This window comes from Rhea pennata, chromosome 5, assembly GCF_028389875.1.
Source record: "Rhea pennata isolate bPtePen1 chromosome 5, bPtePen1.pri, whole genome shotgun sequence".
Taxonomy (NCBI): Eukaryota; Metazoa; Chordata; class Aves; order Rheiformes; family Rheidae; genus Rhea; species Rhea pennata.
The window spans coordinates 533696-550508 of NC_084667.1; the positions used below are offsets into that span (position 1 = coordinate 533696).

At 47.9% G+C, this 16813-nt stretch overlaps 1 protein-coding gene across 1 annotated transcript; it reads right to left on the reverse strand.

Annotated features, from left to right (window-relative positions):
* Positions 1–660: 660 nt before the first annotated feature.
* VASH1 (vasohibin 1) lies at positions 661–15034 on the reverse strand. Its single transcript, XM_062577115.1, has 7 exons — positions 14777–15034; positions 10341–10429; positions 9220–9276; positions 8079–8153; positions 6654–7035; positions 6274–6386; positions 661–5674 (listed from the first exon to the last, which is right to left on the reverse strand). Exons 1-7 carry the CDS (start codon positions 15032–15034, stop codon positions 5602–5604), a joined length of 1047 nt encoding a protein of 348 aa, XP_062433099.1. The 3' UTR covers positions 661–5601.
* Between the last annotated feature and the right edge of the window lie 1779 nt (positions 15035–16813).

Sequence of the window (16813 nt, forward strand, 5' to 3'; positions counted from 1 at the left end):
CCATAAGCTCTAAGCTTGCTTGCCTACATCCTGTCCCTGGTCCCAGCTATTACTCATTTTCCAAAGAGAAGGGTATGGTATGCCCAAAAGATGATAGATTATTCAGTTGGATCCCCCTTGCTGGGGGGATGCATTAAGTTTGCAGCTGTCCTTTATTAACCCAGCATCTGTCTTGAGAAGACCTGGTAAGGTCATGAGCCTGGAAGGCCACTAAACTGCTTTTTTTTACAGAGCTTAAGCAGAATAGCATTTCAGGCCAGGAAAGGAGACTGGATCACATGTCGAAGATGGTGGAAATAAAAGCTTGTGTTAACCCTTGGAATATTGTGTCAAGATCAAAACTCTTATCATTGTGTCCTGCAGCCTGTGTTCCATCCAGCCTGACTGCTGGCAGTTCAGGAGGAAAAGATGAGTTTCAGTCTTTTTCAGACAGCCACGTGCATACGTCTTACTCTGATAGCTACCTCTATATGTACAGCTGTACTCACATGCTCAGATGATTGAAGAAGAAAATTTCTTCCATATCTTCTTTCCATAATGCTGTGAGTGCAGGGCACCTACATGATCTATCTGATACCATCACTCAAGACTATACCTTTGACTTCCCAACTGACTGACAAAGGGAAAGTTAAAATCAGGAAGAAAGACAGTACAGACATCTTGTTTTCTCTGCACAGGCTGAGAGCAGTACAGAGAGAATTTTATTGTCTAACTGTGAAAGGAAGCAGGAAGAAGTATCAAGGACTAGGGGAAGTGCAGTAAGAACTAAATCTAAATACAGGTTCTGCATTGGCTATACAAGAACACAGAACCACGCAGATGCATTACAAAAAGACACACATGATATTTCATAAAGAAAGAAACCCTCAATTTCTTAGTTCTGAGCTGTACCAGTGATAAATATGTAAATGGTTTTGGAGCACCCTATCACTGCTAGAGAAGAATACTGATGTGCATGGAAAGGGACCCTTGCTTCCCACTAGCACCATCTCAACCCTGACCTGGAGGGAGGCTCTGCTCTGCAGAGATTACAGGGGATTTAGTAGCCTTCTTGGCCTAAGTTGAGTTGCTCTTCTGCAGACAGAGCCACGGCACACTCTGAAGGAGAGCGGCTGTAATATACGTAAACACCCACTCAGGAAACAGATGAAAATATTAAATTCCCTAAGGAGTTCAGCTTGGCTGTAGAGAGCTCTGCTCTGGCAGAGCAAAAAAACCAAGCAAGAATAGCACTTGCTTTCTTAGGTTAAGTTATAAACTCTCTTAATGCAGGTCTTACAGGATAACAATGCAAGACCACTGGAATTTATGACGTTACTTCAGCAAAACACACACACAATGTGCATCGGACATGGGGCACATCCTGCTTATATCTAGCTCCTAATCATCAGGACCACGTGAAATACTTTACGCAGAAGACACAAATGGCCAAAGCAACCACCTGAAGGGATTAGCCAGAACCACTGGAACAGAGTCAAGCCCATCTAATCCAGACTCTCCCCTTTTAGCAACAGAGGATTCTTCTGTTATCATTTCTCAACTCTGCAAGTTTAAAGACAGTCATGTTTCAGTGTATGCAACACTACAGGTAAGCCTGCTGTCAGGGGTAGGTACCTGATAAAGGCTCTCACCTGAAATGCTTAAAAAAGTGAAGCAGACTTGACAACAGCAAGCTACTGTATAAACACAAACTACCTCCCAGCTGCAGTTCTGCAGTCATTTATTCTGGCAAGTATCCAAACATACAATGTACTGACCCATACAATGGCACACAGATAAAAGAGTCATCTGAATAAAAGCACTCCACTGCTCAGCAGAAACACTTGCTAACATACCTTAAGTTCCTAAAGCCTCAGCTTATCAGGATTAAAAACAAAAACCCCAAAACACCACAGACTTAGAGACCTGATCCCACTTCTTAGTACATGATGTTTATTTTAGAGTGACACTGTAGGAAAAACTTCTTAGTTTTGCTCACTAATGCAGGCATCCATTTAAAAGAAAGGTCTTGATTGCCCCTGTTTCAAAGGACTTGTCTGCATAAAAGGATAAGGAGAAACTCTTAATTCAAGGTTTGAATTACGTTTAAAATATTTTTTGCTAGCACTAGGCCAGCATTTGCTCAAGTAAAGCCTTTCTAACCTCATCTAGACTTGGTGTACAACACAGGTGGTGTCTATCCAGTCCCCGCGTATGGAGGCAGTTTCCCTTTCACAGGGTTCAGAAGGACTTGCACTCCAGAACAGACATCAGGTGAGACCTACTGGACAGTGAAGTTTACATCCCAGAACTACTTGAACTATAACATCAATATTTAACATTAAATACTTCATTAAAAGGAATCTTCAAGATCCTTCTTTTGTTCTGCAGTTGCTAAGGCATATGAGTTAAACTTTATTTTTACTTCCATTCATTCTCTGTTTCGCTAAAGAACAGAAGAGTGAGCAAGAATCAACTTCAGATTTTTTTCCTTAGGTTTTGAGGCAGACAGACTATAAACTAGAGAGGAAAGTTGAATTGCAAAAGCAAGGTTAATCCTTCACTGTACCCTCAAGTTACTTAGCCATAAAACTAGCCCACACAAATCCTCTGTGTCAAGTTTGGGAGTTGCAGGTGTTCTCTTTGTCATCTCGGCAAGGAACCTACACTTTATACTGAAGTGATTCATCTTATTACAGAGATGCAAATTCTTAGGTCATTTTGTATTTCTTTGCACCATCCATTAAACTGGTGATACAGAAGGAGCAAGAGGCAGGAGGTTTACCACTCCAAGAAACAGCAGAAAGCTTGCAACAGTAACCCTAGTAGATGCCTCAGTGTCTGGTCCTCTGTCCATCTTGAGAAGTCATCAGTGTGAGATGATACATAAAAATTAAAAGACTACTAACATACATAATTATGCAACTAGCTCTTGAAAGAGGATATTCTTGTCTGGCTCCAGCTAGTGAGTGCTCTGAAGGATGAGGATTGAGAGACCTTGAACTCTACCTGTCACTCATCCCTTAAACATCTTCTTCCTTTGATTTTCTGAACCATTGGCCTCAGTTACATCCTTACATCCTGCAGAAAAGTGCTTAATTACTGGGTCAAACCAAGCATTCTGCCCTAGAGGTCTAACACTGCTGAGCATCCTTTTGCCCTGCTCTCAAAAAAGCATCATTAGCATGCAGCTGACCCTTCACTTGCCCTTTTGAAGTCTTCTCCCCCCTCCTTTCCATCTGAAAAGGCTCACACCTATCCAGCTATTGAATGAGCTCAGTGTAAAGCTACTAATTATTCTCAAGAGCTTTCCAATTGTTCCGAGTTAACTAACCAACCCAAAAAAGGTATATGTCCTAGTTTTATATGACTGTGTATTACAGTATTTTTCTGAATTTCATCCACTTTAATAAAACCTAACATTCAGTCTCCCTTGCTGCTTGCATTTACTGTAGCATTCACAGTGACACCTGAACTGTGTGTGCTACACAACAGTATGAGAAGGCAGCTAATGGCTTTCCTGTGAGCCATGTTATTTACAGGTAGCTGTGGTACCTTTACAGCTATCACCATTAGCATCCAGATACTAAGTATGCTAATTTACAGCTGCACAAAATTGGCCAGAGGAAACAGTCAAATGGCTGCTTGCCTTGGTACTGTCTAGTGTCAGTACTCCAGTCAGTAGCTGGAGTGCAAGGGAGAACAAGTGTTGCAATGCACTGTGGATACTAGCATCCTCTTCAGGATTAATCTATCTTGGATCAGCAGCAAGTTTTGACACCTCACTGTGGATTCTCCTCCTGGTTGTGCAGCGTGGCAGAAGAGTACAGACAACTAGGAGAGCTTGGAAGAACAGACTGCAGTTGTATCAATACATACCTAGTTAGTGCCTTGCAAGTTACATCACAGTGAAGGATGTACAATTAGAGACCTGAAGGCTTGAGTTAAAACACTTGTGGGCAGTGCTTCAAGGATTAACACTACTGTAACTCAACTGAAGAGCCATTTTGTTTGGGAGATAAGAGCCCATTCTCTGCCACCAAAATAGCACTGCTTATGTGACAGTGTGACACAACTATACTGTGACACAAAACTGCTAGAGAGCTAAGCTCTATTGTGTTTCTAATGACTCCACTGGAAAGTATAAGCCCAGTTCTAACAAACTTAAATATTTAGTATTTCAGAGAGTTTAACTCCTTGTTAATGTGATAAAACAAGGCTCAGTTTCTTTCCAACCCTCCAACTCCCAAGCTGAGTTTCTGCATCCCCTAGATCCGTGTATCCTGATCACTTCAAGGCTACACTGTATTGACATCTGGCAACCAGTCTGTTTCCAGGCTGTAGGCCTCACAGACCTGACAACACTCCTGATTTCTCACAGGTATTACACTGCATAATCAGTGGTACTACATTCCCCTGAAAAGAAGTTCAGGAAATGTTAAGGCTGTGACTGGTCAGAAAAGCCCAGCCCAACTCTGAGGTTGGGATGTGGGACTACCTTCAGCGCTCCCAGCGGAACTGTCAGGAAAGCAGCTGCAATCTCCTTGAGCAGGGCTTCCCACCAGCGCATGCTCAGGGCTGGCGTTCCAGGCCTGTGATGCTAGTACTGCAGAAATGGAGGAACAAGACTCTTGCAGAAAGGAAAGATGCTTGTAAAACTTGTTCAGATCATCCAGTCCTCCTTCAATTATTAGTCTTAAAACTTGTAGCTTTGTGAGTGGTGTGCCTTCTGCCCACTTTCACTATAACAGTCACTGGCAGCTACTACAGATGAAGAGAGACTTCAAAACTCAGGTGCTGAACCAGCCCCTGCCTTCCCCCTCTGCTGCCAGGACAATTAATATCTCTGTTTTCACATAGCAATGGCACAGGCACATCCTGACCTATCCTGCCACAAAAGGATATACTGCAACAGTCTAACAGCATTGAAACAGGTAAAGATACCATCATCCCACTGTCTGCTCCCTCAGACTCAATGAAATGCATCAGAATAGGCTGGATTAAACCCAAGATGTGTTTTCTCCAGATGAGAGGTTCTTGCATGATTAATGAAACAGAGACTGAGCAAAATCAGCCCCATCTCTCACAAGAGCAGCATTAAAGTGCTCAGAATGACAAAAATAGGAGTTCTTGCACAAGATGCAGGGGCTGTCCCATTCCAATATCACTCAGCTCCATGGGCTTTGCACGGGCTCAAGATTTGTGCAGACAGGGAAGGAGCACTATGGATGCGATGCTTCATCTACTTGCTGTCAATCCAAAAAATCTGATAGCAAGTCTGCTGACTGCACTCATTCCCTATTCTCCCTGAAGCACATTCCTACCAACATGCAGATCTGTTCTAGAAAAGCAAACAATCCCCTCCCCCCAAAACCCCAAACCAACGAAAAACCTCCACATTTGCTTCAGTGAATTGAGATGGACATCTCTCCCAGAAGCAGGCAGATGAATCCTCTGGGACCAGCTCTGGGGCTGGCCCACTGCAATGTACCTGGTAAGACCAGCACTCTGTTCTACTCCCACTCTCCCTTCCCCTATGCCAGAATTGCTGCAGATGGATTCTGGTCCCAGCTGTGGCCAACAAGGAGTCTATGGAGCCAGACACACAAGGCACAGCTCTCTTCACACTCGGATTTGGTACCCATTGAGGTCTTGCATGGCTTTGGAATCAGCAGGCTTCTTCTCACCAGATGGCCTGTGAGCAAAGAATATAAGAACTATTCAGAAACTCTTCTCAGTTAGGAGGACCTGCACACAGAGATGCCAGCACTGGATAAGCAGGCAGAAAAGTTTTAGATTCGCGCCACACAATTGTGAGCAGGATTATTCTCTAACTTTCAATAACTCTCCCAAAGAAGTCCTCAAAAAGATAACATATGTTAGGAAGAGTAGGAACACCACACTGGTACCTCAGACCAGTTTTCAGGAGAACAATCTCACTGACCAGTGATGTAATCTGTGGAATCTCTTTGGGATACTGGCCTGTAAGATGCCACAGCTCAGATCTCTTAGCAAGCTTAAATACCAACTACTGATACCACTGTCTATATAAGCAACCTTCCCCCACTGTAAACAAAACAAAACAAACAAACAAATCCAATCACCCCTCACCCAAGCAGTGATAAACTCAGAAAGGCATAGATTAGGGAGGGATGTTAATGCAAGCAAGAGAAGTCTCCTCTCTTATAAAGAACCCCAGTAAGACACCAAAAGGATGCAAGACAAGATAGCAATGTGCAGTCTGTCAGCAGAAAAAAAGATGCTCTAGATCTTCTACCCTGTGGCCCCACTCACCGTCGGTCCCCACGGCTGTTGCGCCGATGGGGGCTGGCCTGACCTCTTTGTGGGGAGGAAACATCTTTCTTCCTGTCCTTGGTGGGAGATGGTGGCCCTGTTCCTTTGCCAATCTGCCAAAAAATTTAGGAAAAAGTAAGAGTAACATAAGCAGAAAAACAGTACTAGTAGTAACTAGAAAACACAAAGCTCAAGGGCAATTAATGATGTGAGATTAACTTTGCTAGCTTCCACTAGGGGCCCAGCCAGTATTTAGCCACCAATTCACCCTGCACTCCACCACATAGGAGAACTCTTGCCCTTTTACTCCCCTAGCATGCCACAGTCTAGGCAAAACAGCAGATGCAGCTGGGAGATATTTTCCCATCCCAGTTGCTCACCTTCAGCCTCATATCACGGGCATGTCTCTCAAGCTCTTTACGGAAGTCTTCCCGGCTTAGCTTGTCCAAATCCAGGATGGAGTGTTTCCACTCAATCTGTTCCACACTGTGTGGGTCATGGGACACACAGTGGCCTAGCTTCACCTTCTTGAGGGTGTGCCAGCAGCGGCGATATGCCTCTTCAAAGTCAAAGATAAGCTCACTCAGTGTGCGGAAAATGGGTGCCTTGTACATGAGTTCCTCACGCCGGCTGATACCCAGTGCTCCATAGCGGCCTCCAAAATTCACCCCCAGCACAATGTGTCGGAAGTAGTTCCCTGAGAAGTGGGTTTTGAAGCTGATGGGGAAACGGTCCAGCGTGGTCATGTTGTTGGTGAGGTAACTGACAGCAGCCGCTATTCAGGAAACAACTGGTGATACCATTTTATTGACAAGATCCTTCCTTCCTGCTCCAAACCCTCCCAGCCTACTCAGCACACTCACCACCGATTCAAGCATCACACAGACAGGATTTGTTCTCCAGATCCAACTAATTGCAAGCTGTCCTACTTTCATCTGGGTCACAGGGAAACCGAATTATCACTCTGACTTGGTCTTCTCAGCAAGACAGTCAATAAGGGGGGGAGGGTTAACTCCAAGGTAGGTTTGTAAAGCAGAAGTTGCAATACTAAGATGATTAATGTATTTTATTTTATAGTTACTGAAGAACTCTGCAGTATTAGTCTACAGTTTGTTTTGATTTGTTTTACTAGCTGTTATTTCACTCAGAAACCTAGGAACCTTCAGAACAAAGCACTTACCAGACCATTGTTCTGAAACATTCACTTGCCATCCCTGCCCCTCCAGGTGGCTTTGCCAATGTATTTCAAAATCTACAGTCCATGTGACAAGACTAAGCTTGGGGAAGATAGCTGGGGAAGATGTGTTCTTAAAAGTAGATGCAAGTCTAGAATTAATAAAGGGCATTGCCTAAGCTTGTAGGCAGCTTTAAGACTTTCTACTAGGGCAACATACACCATACTTAACAGCTGGCTAGGATCCTTATTTTAGTGTAGAACACATGCAGGTAACATTGCAATAACAGAATGTCTTCATCCACAAAGGACTTCCTGACCTAACTCTAGCTAATATTTTCGCCACCCTTTATATGTTCTTAGATCTTTCCTTTCTCTTTTGGTTGACACTAGAATTGTCCGGAGCAGCACTACCTTTCTTGGAGAAGGAGGAGTGGCTCTGAAGAATTAATTCTGGTATTTCAATGATTTGCTTGGATTTTGTCAGTGGTTTTTGGTAAAACTGGGAGGAAAAAAAGAGAAAGGGATGTAGGGGTTGGTGGCAATATATCATCAGCAGCAAAGCACCATAAGAGAACAGAGCAGAAAAGAGGGATGGGCAGACATGCACATTTCTGAGAGGACAGGATACATTCCCAGGATCACAGCTTCCAGGCATTTGATTGGCAGGGCCTCTTTGGTCATTTCTTTGGCCAGGTCCATCAGCCTGTGGAGTGGAAAAAGTGAAAGAGGAGGAGAGTTAGAGGGCTTCTGCTATGCAAGTCAGGACAGTTTAGCTCTTTTGCAGTAAATATGTAAGTTTTCCAGGAGAGAGGAAAACCCATTAAGGTCAGAGAACAGAAGAAAATACCTTCTTTTTGGAAGATACGAAACCAAATCAAGCTTTCTGGCATTCTGTACCACACAGTGTCACTGCTTACAAGGAGCTCCCTTCAGTGAGTTACAACAAAGCTGTGTGCTAGGCCAACCTCTGCTCTCAAGGAGGCCATAGCACTTGGCTCAGCAAGTTCTTCTGGATGGACTGCAGGCAGAAACCTCAAAGGACCAAGGGCAAGCAATGTTTGCCTCACAAGGCTCAAGGACAGCAAAGCTCTCTTTCCTGGCACCAAGCATCCCTCCTCTCTAATCAACAAATACTGCAGAAGAGGCATCACGCTGATTACAATACAAGACATTTGGGTCATATAAGCCTATGGACTGGGCCAATAGTAAGAGGGCTTGGGAGAGTCTCATTATGCTGGCCAAGAGACATCAGTGAACATCAGGTGCTTATCTCTGAGAAGAGCCTATTAAATTCCCGAAGTCTGCAATCAGGACAGTCCCCCCTCTTTTTACTTCAAAGTGCAAGACACCAAAAGCTTAGTGAACCTAGATTCTGCAAAGGCACTCACAAATACTATGAAGTTAGACCTGCAAACGTATTTGTTTTTTACAAAACTTATTTAGGGCAGAACCTAGTTTCAGAATCCATCAAAAGTTCATACAGTTATATTAAAATTCACACATCTTTGAAAAACATTATTCTACTAGATTTACTAACTTGTGACAGCAAAACCTACCTTTGTCCTCGAGAAAGGCTAGACACAGCTCTGCCCAGGCATACTTGAAGCAATAGACAATAAAGCTACCTAAAGAAGGATGGAGCTGCAGTGTTGAGAGCTCCAAGTGTCACCTGGATGTTGGCCAGGGGAAGGAAGAATAAGCAGCAGGTATAACAAGGCCCCAGCATTTTTAAGCAAGGCTAAAACCTAGGAAAAGCTGCCAGCACTTACCCAGTCAGAGGTCTGCTCTTCTTAATTTCAAAGAATTGTGTCCCAGTGTGATTGTACCTGGAGGTAAGATGTTAAGGGCTCCGCAGCTTGGAGAGTAGAGTTTCAAGGAAATCTGTCTGAAGAACTGTCACAAAGACATCACTTACTATTCTCACAGCAAGCTCAGGATCCCACAAACACAATACCAAAGCAAGAAAGTCTCCACTTCCCCATACTGCATTTATCCCATTTAGAGTCCCTCCTGTATTTTCCTCCTATAGATTCTTCTTTTCCTCCTCATCACATACAGTTTTCCATCCCATTTCCCAAAGCTCCCTTCTGACAGCACATGCTCTGTTCAATTTTCCAGCTGTCAGGGCAGAATAAAGTTTGATATGTCTCTGTCTGCTCCTGCAGAGAATACATGGAATCTAGAAACATTCATGGTACCTTATTTTCAGTCCAACTGGGATGCAGCCAGGAGCACAACCACGTTAGAGGTGCACAAGATGCCAAAAGGACTGCCTTCTTACTGTGTTCCAGGGCTGAAACCAGAGCTGGCTCTGTATCTCATCAGTGAGATTAAACTATGCTTCCCTCCTGTCCTTATGCTATCCAGTGCAGTAGTGATGGAGAAATCTCATTCCCAGGACACAGCCACATAGGCAGCTCTATAATAAAGGGGCAGTGTACCACAGCTGCACAAAAGCAGGGTGGCTGACTTTCCTTTTAAACAGCAGAAGAGAGTGCTCGAAAAAGATGACCTTACAAGCAGTTCTCTCCACCATAGCTCCGCCACACTTACAGTGAGATGAGAAACTTTGTAGCCCATTTGAGACCCAGCAGTCACATTTTAGAAGAACAGCTCTGTAAAGCCGTACTGACCTAGAAGGGTTCTTGTGGGGAAAAAGCCCCTGACAAAGTGCCAATTTGTTACAGGGAGTAAATAAGATCAGAAAGGAAGTCAGATATAAACAAAACTTAGCAGCAAAACAAACCTTAATCACAAGTCCAGTTTCCTGCTTTCAGGGAGCAAGTTTCAGTTCCCTGCCGGCTGGTCTCTCCTGCACAGGGAAAGAAATTCTCCCTGCTCCCTCTCCCAGGATTATCATAGCAGTCTCAAAGATAACAGTAAAGGATACTGAAGCTCCCTGATGTAGCGCTGTACAGCTTCCAGGCGCTCAGGGATGGGGGTGGACGGCTGGAACGTAGGCACGCTTGGTATGGGAATCTGAAATGGGGAGCACTGCATTAATCAACAGTCTTCCAAACCTTTCCAACTCCTTGCTGCTCAGTGGTGCATAACTACAGGGAATGTGTTGCTCTGAAAACAGTCTCTTTTGGCTTTCTGAAGTGGCCACACAGTGAACACTCCTCTGTTCTCATACCTGTTACTGGGAAGCAGTTGAGAAAGAAGCAAAACAAAGAAGCTGCAAGGGACACAGTGCAAATGGGTTCTGCATTTAGACAGCATTAAAAGGGAAGAGAGACAAACAGGCAAAGGCCGAGAATGAATTTCTCCAAAGTCACCAGAGCATAGAGCAATCTTGTAAGCAAAGGACAGAAGCACCTGGCACCTCAGGTGAGTTGGCATTGGCTAGGACACAGCCTTACAGCGTAATGACTGACAATCTTCACTGTTGCATTGAATTACATAGCCAGGGAATGACTTTTGCAAGTCCAGCATTCAGACTGCTGTCCCACTCTGAGGCCTTGGCATTATGGGTGCAGTCAAATTTTCCTCTTTGCTCCATAATAGGCAATTGCAGCCTTGTAAGATGCTGACAAAATGTGTCCAAGCAAGAAGGGCCCTGTCTGCTCAGCTACAGCAGACAGGCAAGCTAGGTTTGCAGACAGCCCTGAGGACACATTCATTCAACAAATTTAACGGAGAAGACACAGATTTGGTGTGACTGACAGACTTGGAGAAGCAGACCAGCATCTTCTCGTAGCTCACACCTTGCACACACCCCTCTGATACCAGAGCTGCAGCTCTTTACAGCAGTTTAGTTTTTACCTACTCAGTTCCTCTTCACACTTCCCCAGGAGGCAGGCTATCCTCAACCTAAGAAAGAATCAGTCAGACTGATCTTCCTCAGGGCCTTCTATTCTGCCGTGTGCTCACTGCCTCTGTTGGCTGTGGTTTCGTAGCCAGCAGCACTGCTTTGCCACCCATTGCCCTCATGTACTTCCGCACCCACTCATTTCCCTACTCTCTCCTCTGCCCTCGGCTGGCTGAAGTGCCCTGTGAACCAGCTCAGGCACCCGAACCAACTGAAAGCTAAGCCAGCAGGCACGGTTATTTTTCAGTCAGATCAGTTCCCTGACCTGGTTTGCCACAAGGTCGCACACAACTTGTGCCAGTGTAGCACAGGGGCCAACGACTGCTCAACTGTGAAAGACGAGCTATCACCAAAAACTGTCTGTACTCTAAGTGTCTTTCTGTCTAGCCCCAAACCCTTGCAGCACTTCAACACTGAGCTAAACTCATCTCTGTTCATTTTCTCTCCAGTATCTGGTCTTTGTTTTTTTTTTTTTTTTTTTTTAAAAAAAAAAACCAAAAAAAAAAAAAGAGACTTTTTTTTAAGTCTAAGAGACTTTTTTTTAAAAAAAAAATAAGAGACTTTTTTTTTTTTTTTTTAAAAAAAAGGTAGCACCATTTGGCCACCAGCACCCCTTTTCCTAGCACCTCCTGGAGGTGCCAATTACTGTCCGCAGTGTCTGATTTCAGTTCCCAGCTCTGAGCAAGCAGAGGCACCTTCTGTCTTCCCAGCAGGAGGCGGCGCAGGAACAGCAGAAGCAGATGTGAAACCTGGTTTGTTCAGCCAGGGCAGGAGCAGGGAAGGCTCCAGAGAACAGCGTGGGGATGGAGCCGTCTCTGGAACTGCGTGAGCTGAGTCAGTCTGGATGCTGGGAGCTGACACACTGAGTCATAGGAAATCATTTCCAGGCAGAAACAATGGAAGAGGTAACAAGCAGGACAGGCTGAATAATTAACTGTGTTTCATTTCTTCAGCCTGGAGACTTTCATGCTTTTTAAGTGGAGATAAACAAGAAAAAGTGCATATGAACAGCTCAGATGAATGGTTATGGTTAGTTACTCCTTTCTTTACTAGTACAAACCCCCAGATCTCCTTTTCCTCAAAGGACTGCAATTCTGAGACAGTGTAATGGCAGCCAGATCAGCAGGGGACTAGTTAGAAAAGCCTCCTGCACCTCAAGTAATTAAACTGAGGAAAGTACAGTGCATGCTCTTTCTCAGATCTGGGCCCGCAGCCCAGGCTACAGTTTCCTTTGCATCAGGTCTCCAGCATTTTACTGGGGCAATAGGAACAGAAAGGGAGGAATAAGGAATTCATCCCTCAATCTCACACTGACAGATGGGAGACCCTGGCCCTTTGTTCTTATCCAGCATCATCTACTGCACATCTCAGAAGGGCTATAAACATTAGCCAGTCTTCACAGTCCTGAAGAAAGCAGAAAGGAATTCATTCGCAACAAAAGAGAGGGAAGATAAGATCCGTTTTGCTTTCCCTTTAGTTACACTGAAAGCTGGAGAAAGAGCTAGGAAGAAAGCCCAAATTTCCCAGAACACGTACCACTCCAGACTTAGTGGGCTGTTTGAACACATCTTTAGTCCCTTATCACTTGCACAGAGGGATGCATCACACTCCTCCTAGATTCATGCACATAAAGTTACTGCATTTATACCCTGCTAGACAGGCAGACTATATGCATGCAGTTGGAACTCTGCTTTTGGAAAAAGGATCCAGAGAGCAACAGAGATCTTCATATACTAGATGGGTCATGCGGTATAAGAGACTAGACCATGGAAGAGAGGCATGGACACAGGTCCCCAGAAGGAAATATTGGAAACCAAGGATTTTTAAGCTATCAACACAACAGTGAAAGTCCCTACAGCTGATCTGTGAATGTATTTATAATGTCTGATCACAGCCTCTAGCAGTCATTGTTTTAAGTTTATGGGAAACTCTTGAAAGAGTATTATTTCCCCCAGTATCCAATATCGACCAATTATTCAAGATAAAAATCTGTGAAAAGGCAAACCACTGTCCAACTCTTAACATCTAAAAAAAAAAGGCCTATTCAGCTTCTAGCACATGAAGGATATCTCGCCTTCCAGAAGAGCCAGCCCTGCAGAGTGCACTCACTGCCCTAATTCTAATCTGTTGCATCAGACTTTCAAAGAAACTTGATTGCACAGAGATGTGTGGTAGTATAAACAGCTCTCAAAAATATAAATACACCCCTAGAGGTGAGAAGAAGCTAGGGAAAGAGAGCCCTATTCATCCTAGGTGCTTCCTGCATCGCAGCATCCTCTCATCCGTATGCCTGGTGAGCTTGGGCATGACATCTCACAGATTGCAGTGTACGGAATAGCGTTTATAGATCTGGTTCCCAGGTGTGCTGACATGCACTAAATGCATAGGTAGCCCAGTTTTGACCTGTTATTGTTAGAGGAGCTTGTACTGCTTGTATCCCCTAGCTAAAACTCTCTGGCACTAGGACTGTATAAGACACCTAAATGAGAACAGCAGAAGTACTTCACAGTAAGATCAACAACAGTGACTGAACAAAGTATTTCCCTCCCCTCATACATCACACTCTGAACTTCTTTCTTCCAGTTCTCTCATCTCTCCTGGCCAAATCAGCCTCTTTTGGTCAGGATGTTCTGACTGATCTGAAACATGCTTTCAGCATTCATCCCAAGCTTAGGGCAAAATCAGAGGAGGGGAAAGAAAACTGAAAAGGAAGAAAAGTCTACTGGTTAGAATAGGGACAGCAATCAGGATTCAGGGTTTCTTCCAGTTGCTGCCACAGATGCGCATAACTTCCCTGCAGGAACTTACATCGCACCCTCCCTCCGAGAGGCTCATGGAAAGTGGGGCAGCTTGTCTGTGCACTCCATAAGAACACCTCGCTCGCTCCCTCACACCCATGCACCTCCCCACAGAGGCTGCAGTTGTTGCCCTGAGTTTCCCCCGCTGGTCCAGCGGATCACCCTAACTGCCAGGAGAGTGCCACACCAGATGTTTGCATGTCTTTTGTTCGGAAGATGCCAGTAAGGGGGGAGATTTTTCTCCAGCAGAAAAGCAACACAGAGCCAGCAACAGCTACAAGAATTCATGTGCAAATGATTCAGTACGGCTTAAGGCTAAATGACATGATCTTCAGTTCCTCTTTTTCTACAGTTCTCAGCAGCAAGGCCAGGAACGCACTTTGAAATCACATCTGAGCCCCGCACCAGCAACAGCCTCTGCTTCTGCTAGCTAACCCCTCTCGAACATCTCCAGCATCAAAATCTTTTGACTTACGCTGTTCTGTGAAAGAATTCCCCTCGGTGGGGGAGACTGTCCCCAAACGCAATCTCCTCCCGGTTCAGACCCTCAGCTGTCACCACCCTGCCTCACGGAGGCGGCTTGCGCTCCATCTCCCCACTCCCACCCAGCCTCCCTCTCCGAGGCGGCCCAGCCCGCCGCCGGGCCGCGCCTCCGCCGCCGCCCGCCGCCACCGCCCGGCCCCGCCGCCCGCCGGCCCCGCCGGCCCCGGCTCTCACCTTGGGCAGGTCGGCGGCGCCGCGAATCCGACGCGCCACCCCGTCGCCCTCGGGGTGGATCCTGCCCACATGCCGCCACATCCTCTCCCAGGTGGGCTCGTCCACGGGCAGCCCGCCGCGGTTCACGAAGAAGGGGACGCCCCCGTCGCGGAGATCCTCCTCGCCCTCCTCGTCCTGCTCCTCGTCCCGCGGCGCCGCCGCGGCCTCGCCGCCCGGGGGGCGCCTGCCGCCGGCCGCGGCCCCGCCGCCCCCCGGCATCGCCGCCGCGCTCAGCGCCCGCCGCCCGCCGCCGCGCCGCCGGGGGCCGCGGCCCGCATGGCCGGCGCCGCCGCAGCGGGGGCTCGCGCGCGGCCCTGGGCGGGCGGCGCGGGATCGTCTCCAGGAAGATCAAAGCACGCGATTTTCGGGGAAAGAGGGAAAAACAACCACCCGCGGCAGGGCCGGGAGCCGCTGCCGGCGGCGGCGGCCGCCCGCTCGCATCAGGCCGCCGCGGCGAGGGAGGTGCCGGTGCCCCGACAGCCCGCGGCGGTGACGGCGGGCGCCGCGGGCCGCGGGCGGGGCGGGCCCGCCGCCAGGGCAGCCCCGGCCGCGCCGCCTCCCGAGCGCTCGCCGCGGCGGGCGGGCGGGCGCAGCCGCCTCCCCGGCGGATGCTGCATGCGGGGTAACAAAGCCCCGCGCGGGGCGGGCCGGGCCGGGCCGGGCCGGGCCGGGGCGGGGCGGCGGGGCGGCGGGGCGGTGCCGCGCTCCGCCCCGCTCCGCCCCGCTCCGCCCTAGGCCGGGCGAGCCAGGAGGCGGCGGCGGCGGCGGCTGCGCGGGGTCTCACGGGCGCCCCCCACGCCGTGCCGGCCCGCCGCGCGCATGCGCCGCCCTCTCAAAGGGGCTGCGGCGGCATGGGGGTAGGCGGGTGCCCCTGCCATGAGGCCGGGGAGGCGCCGGCTGCTGCTGCTCGATGATAAGGGCAGATAGGGCCGCCGCGGCGGCGGCAGCAGCAGCTCTGAGGGCGGGTGGGGGCAGCTGAGGAGCCTCGGGCGTCGTCAGCGGGAGGCGCCGCCCGGCGCGAGGCAGCGGCCGTTTAACGGTCGCCGGCGCGCAGGGTCCACGCGGCCCGGCGCGAGGCAGCGGCCGTTTAACGGTCGCCGCCGGGGCCGGGGCCGGGCAGCCCGTTCGCCAGCGGGGAGAGGCGCTCTGTGGCCGGGAGCAGGGCTGTTGGCGGCCGGTGGGGTCCTGGTGGAGCCGAGCTGAGCCGGGCTTGCTCGGTGCCTGCCGGAGCTGAAATGTGAAACGAGGGTCTGCCGGAGAGATTAGGTGGGTGAGGGCCCGTGGCTGGGCTGCCCCTGGGCAGAGGGGCCTGAAGAGCTTCCATGAGCGGATAACGAAGCCCAGCAGAAGTTGCAGCGGATTGTTGTGTGAGAACGGAACAACTAGGATGAAACTGTGAGGTAGAAAGCAATGAATAGAGGGGAAAATAACTGGGCTGTTGCTTGTTTGGCTTATAATATCAAGAGTAAAATAGCACTGAAAGTGCAAGGGAAGGAAGGGAGGGCCTTCTGCAGGTAGGAGCTGAGCCACTGGTCTCTGGCTGTGTTGTGGCACTTAGGCTGTCCCTGCAGGAGCAGCCCTGTGGAGTTCTGCCTCCCTTCTTGAAGGAGACAAAATGCATCTTTAGATAAGAGTTGCAGATATCCCAAATCTAAAAACAAGTGATTTGCTCAGGCTTCACAGTCTGGTTCTTTTTTTCTGCCATCCTGTAATACAGCAAAGTTAACGCTCATGATGGGAAGTTCTCTGCAGAATGCAGTGGATGTGGAAGCTGTTTCTGGTGCCATGTGTCACTGGTATTGTCCCAAAATTCAGTTCTAACCTAATCCATCGGGGCCAAGCTATGCCTTGGCATGGTCAGGACTGCTGGTTGTATTTTCTCCCCACCACGTAACATTAATCCCATTCTGAAAGCCCTAGCATAAGGGAAGAGTGTTTTATAACTTAAATGTTGAGTACAAGAAATGCATATACAGTTACATGTCAGCTGTTGATAAA

Excerpts from the sequence above, each read along its gene's own strand:
- VASH1 (XM_062577115.1), bottom strand. The coding sequence starts at position 15,034 with ATGCCGGGGGGCGGCGGGGCCGCGGCCGGCGGCAGGCGCCCCCCGGGC. Across the intron at positions 9,277-10,340 it reads CGCTACATCAGGGAGCTTCA|GTACAATCACACTGGGACAC; the intron begins GTATCCTTTACT and ends TCTTACCTCCAG. Across the intron at positions 8,154-9,219 it reads AAGAGCAGACCTCTGACTGG|GCTGATGGACCTGGCCAAAG; the intron begins GTAAGTGCTGGC and ends TCCACTCCACAG.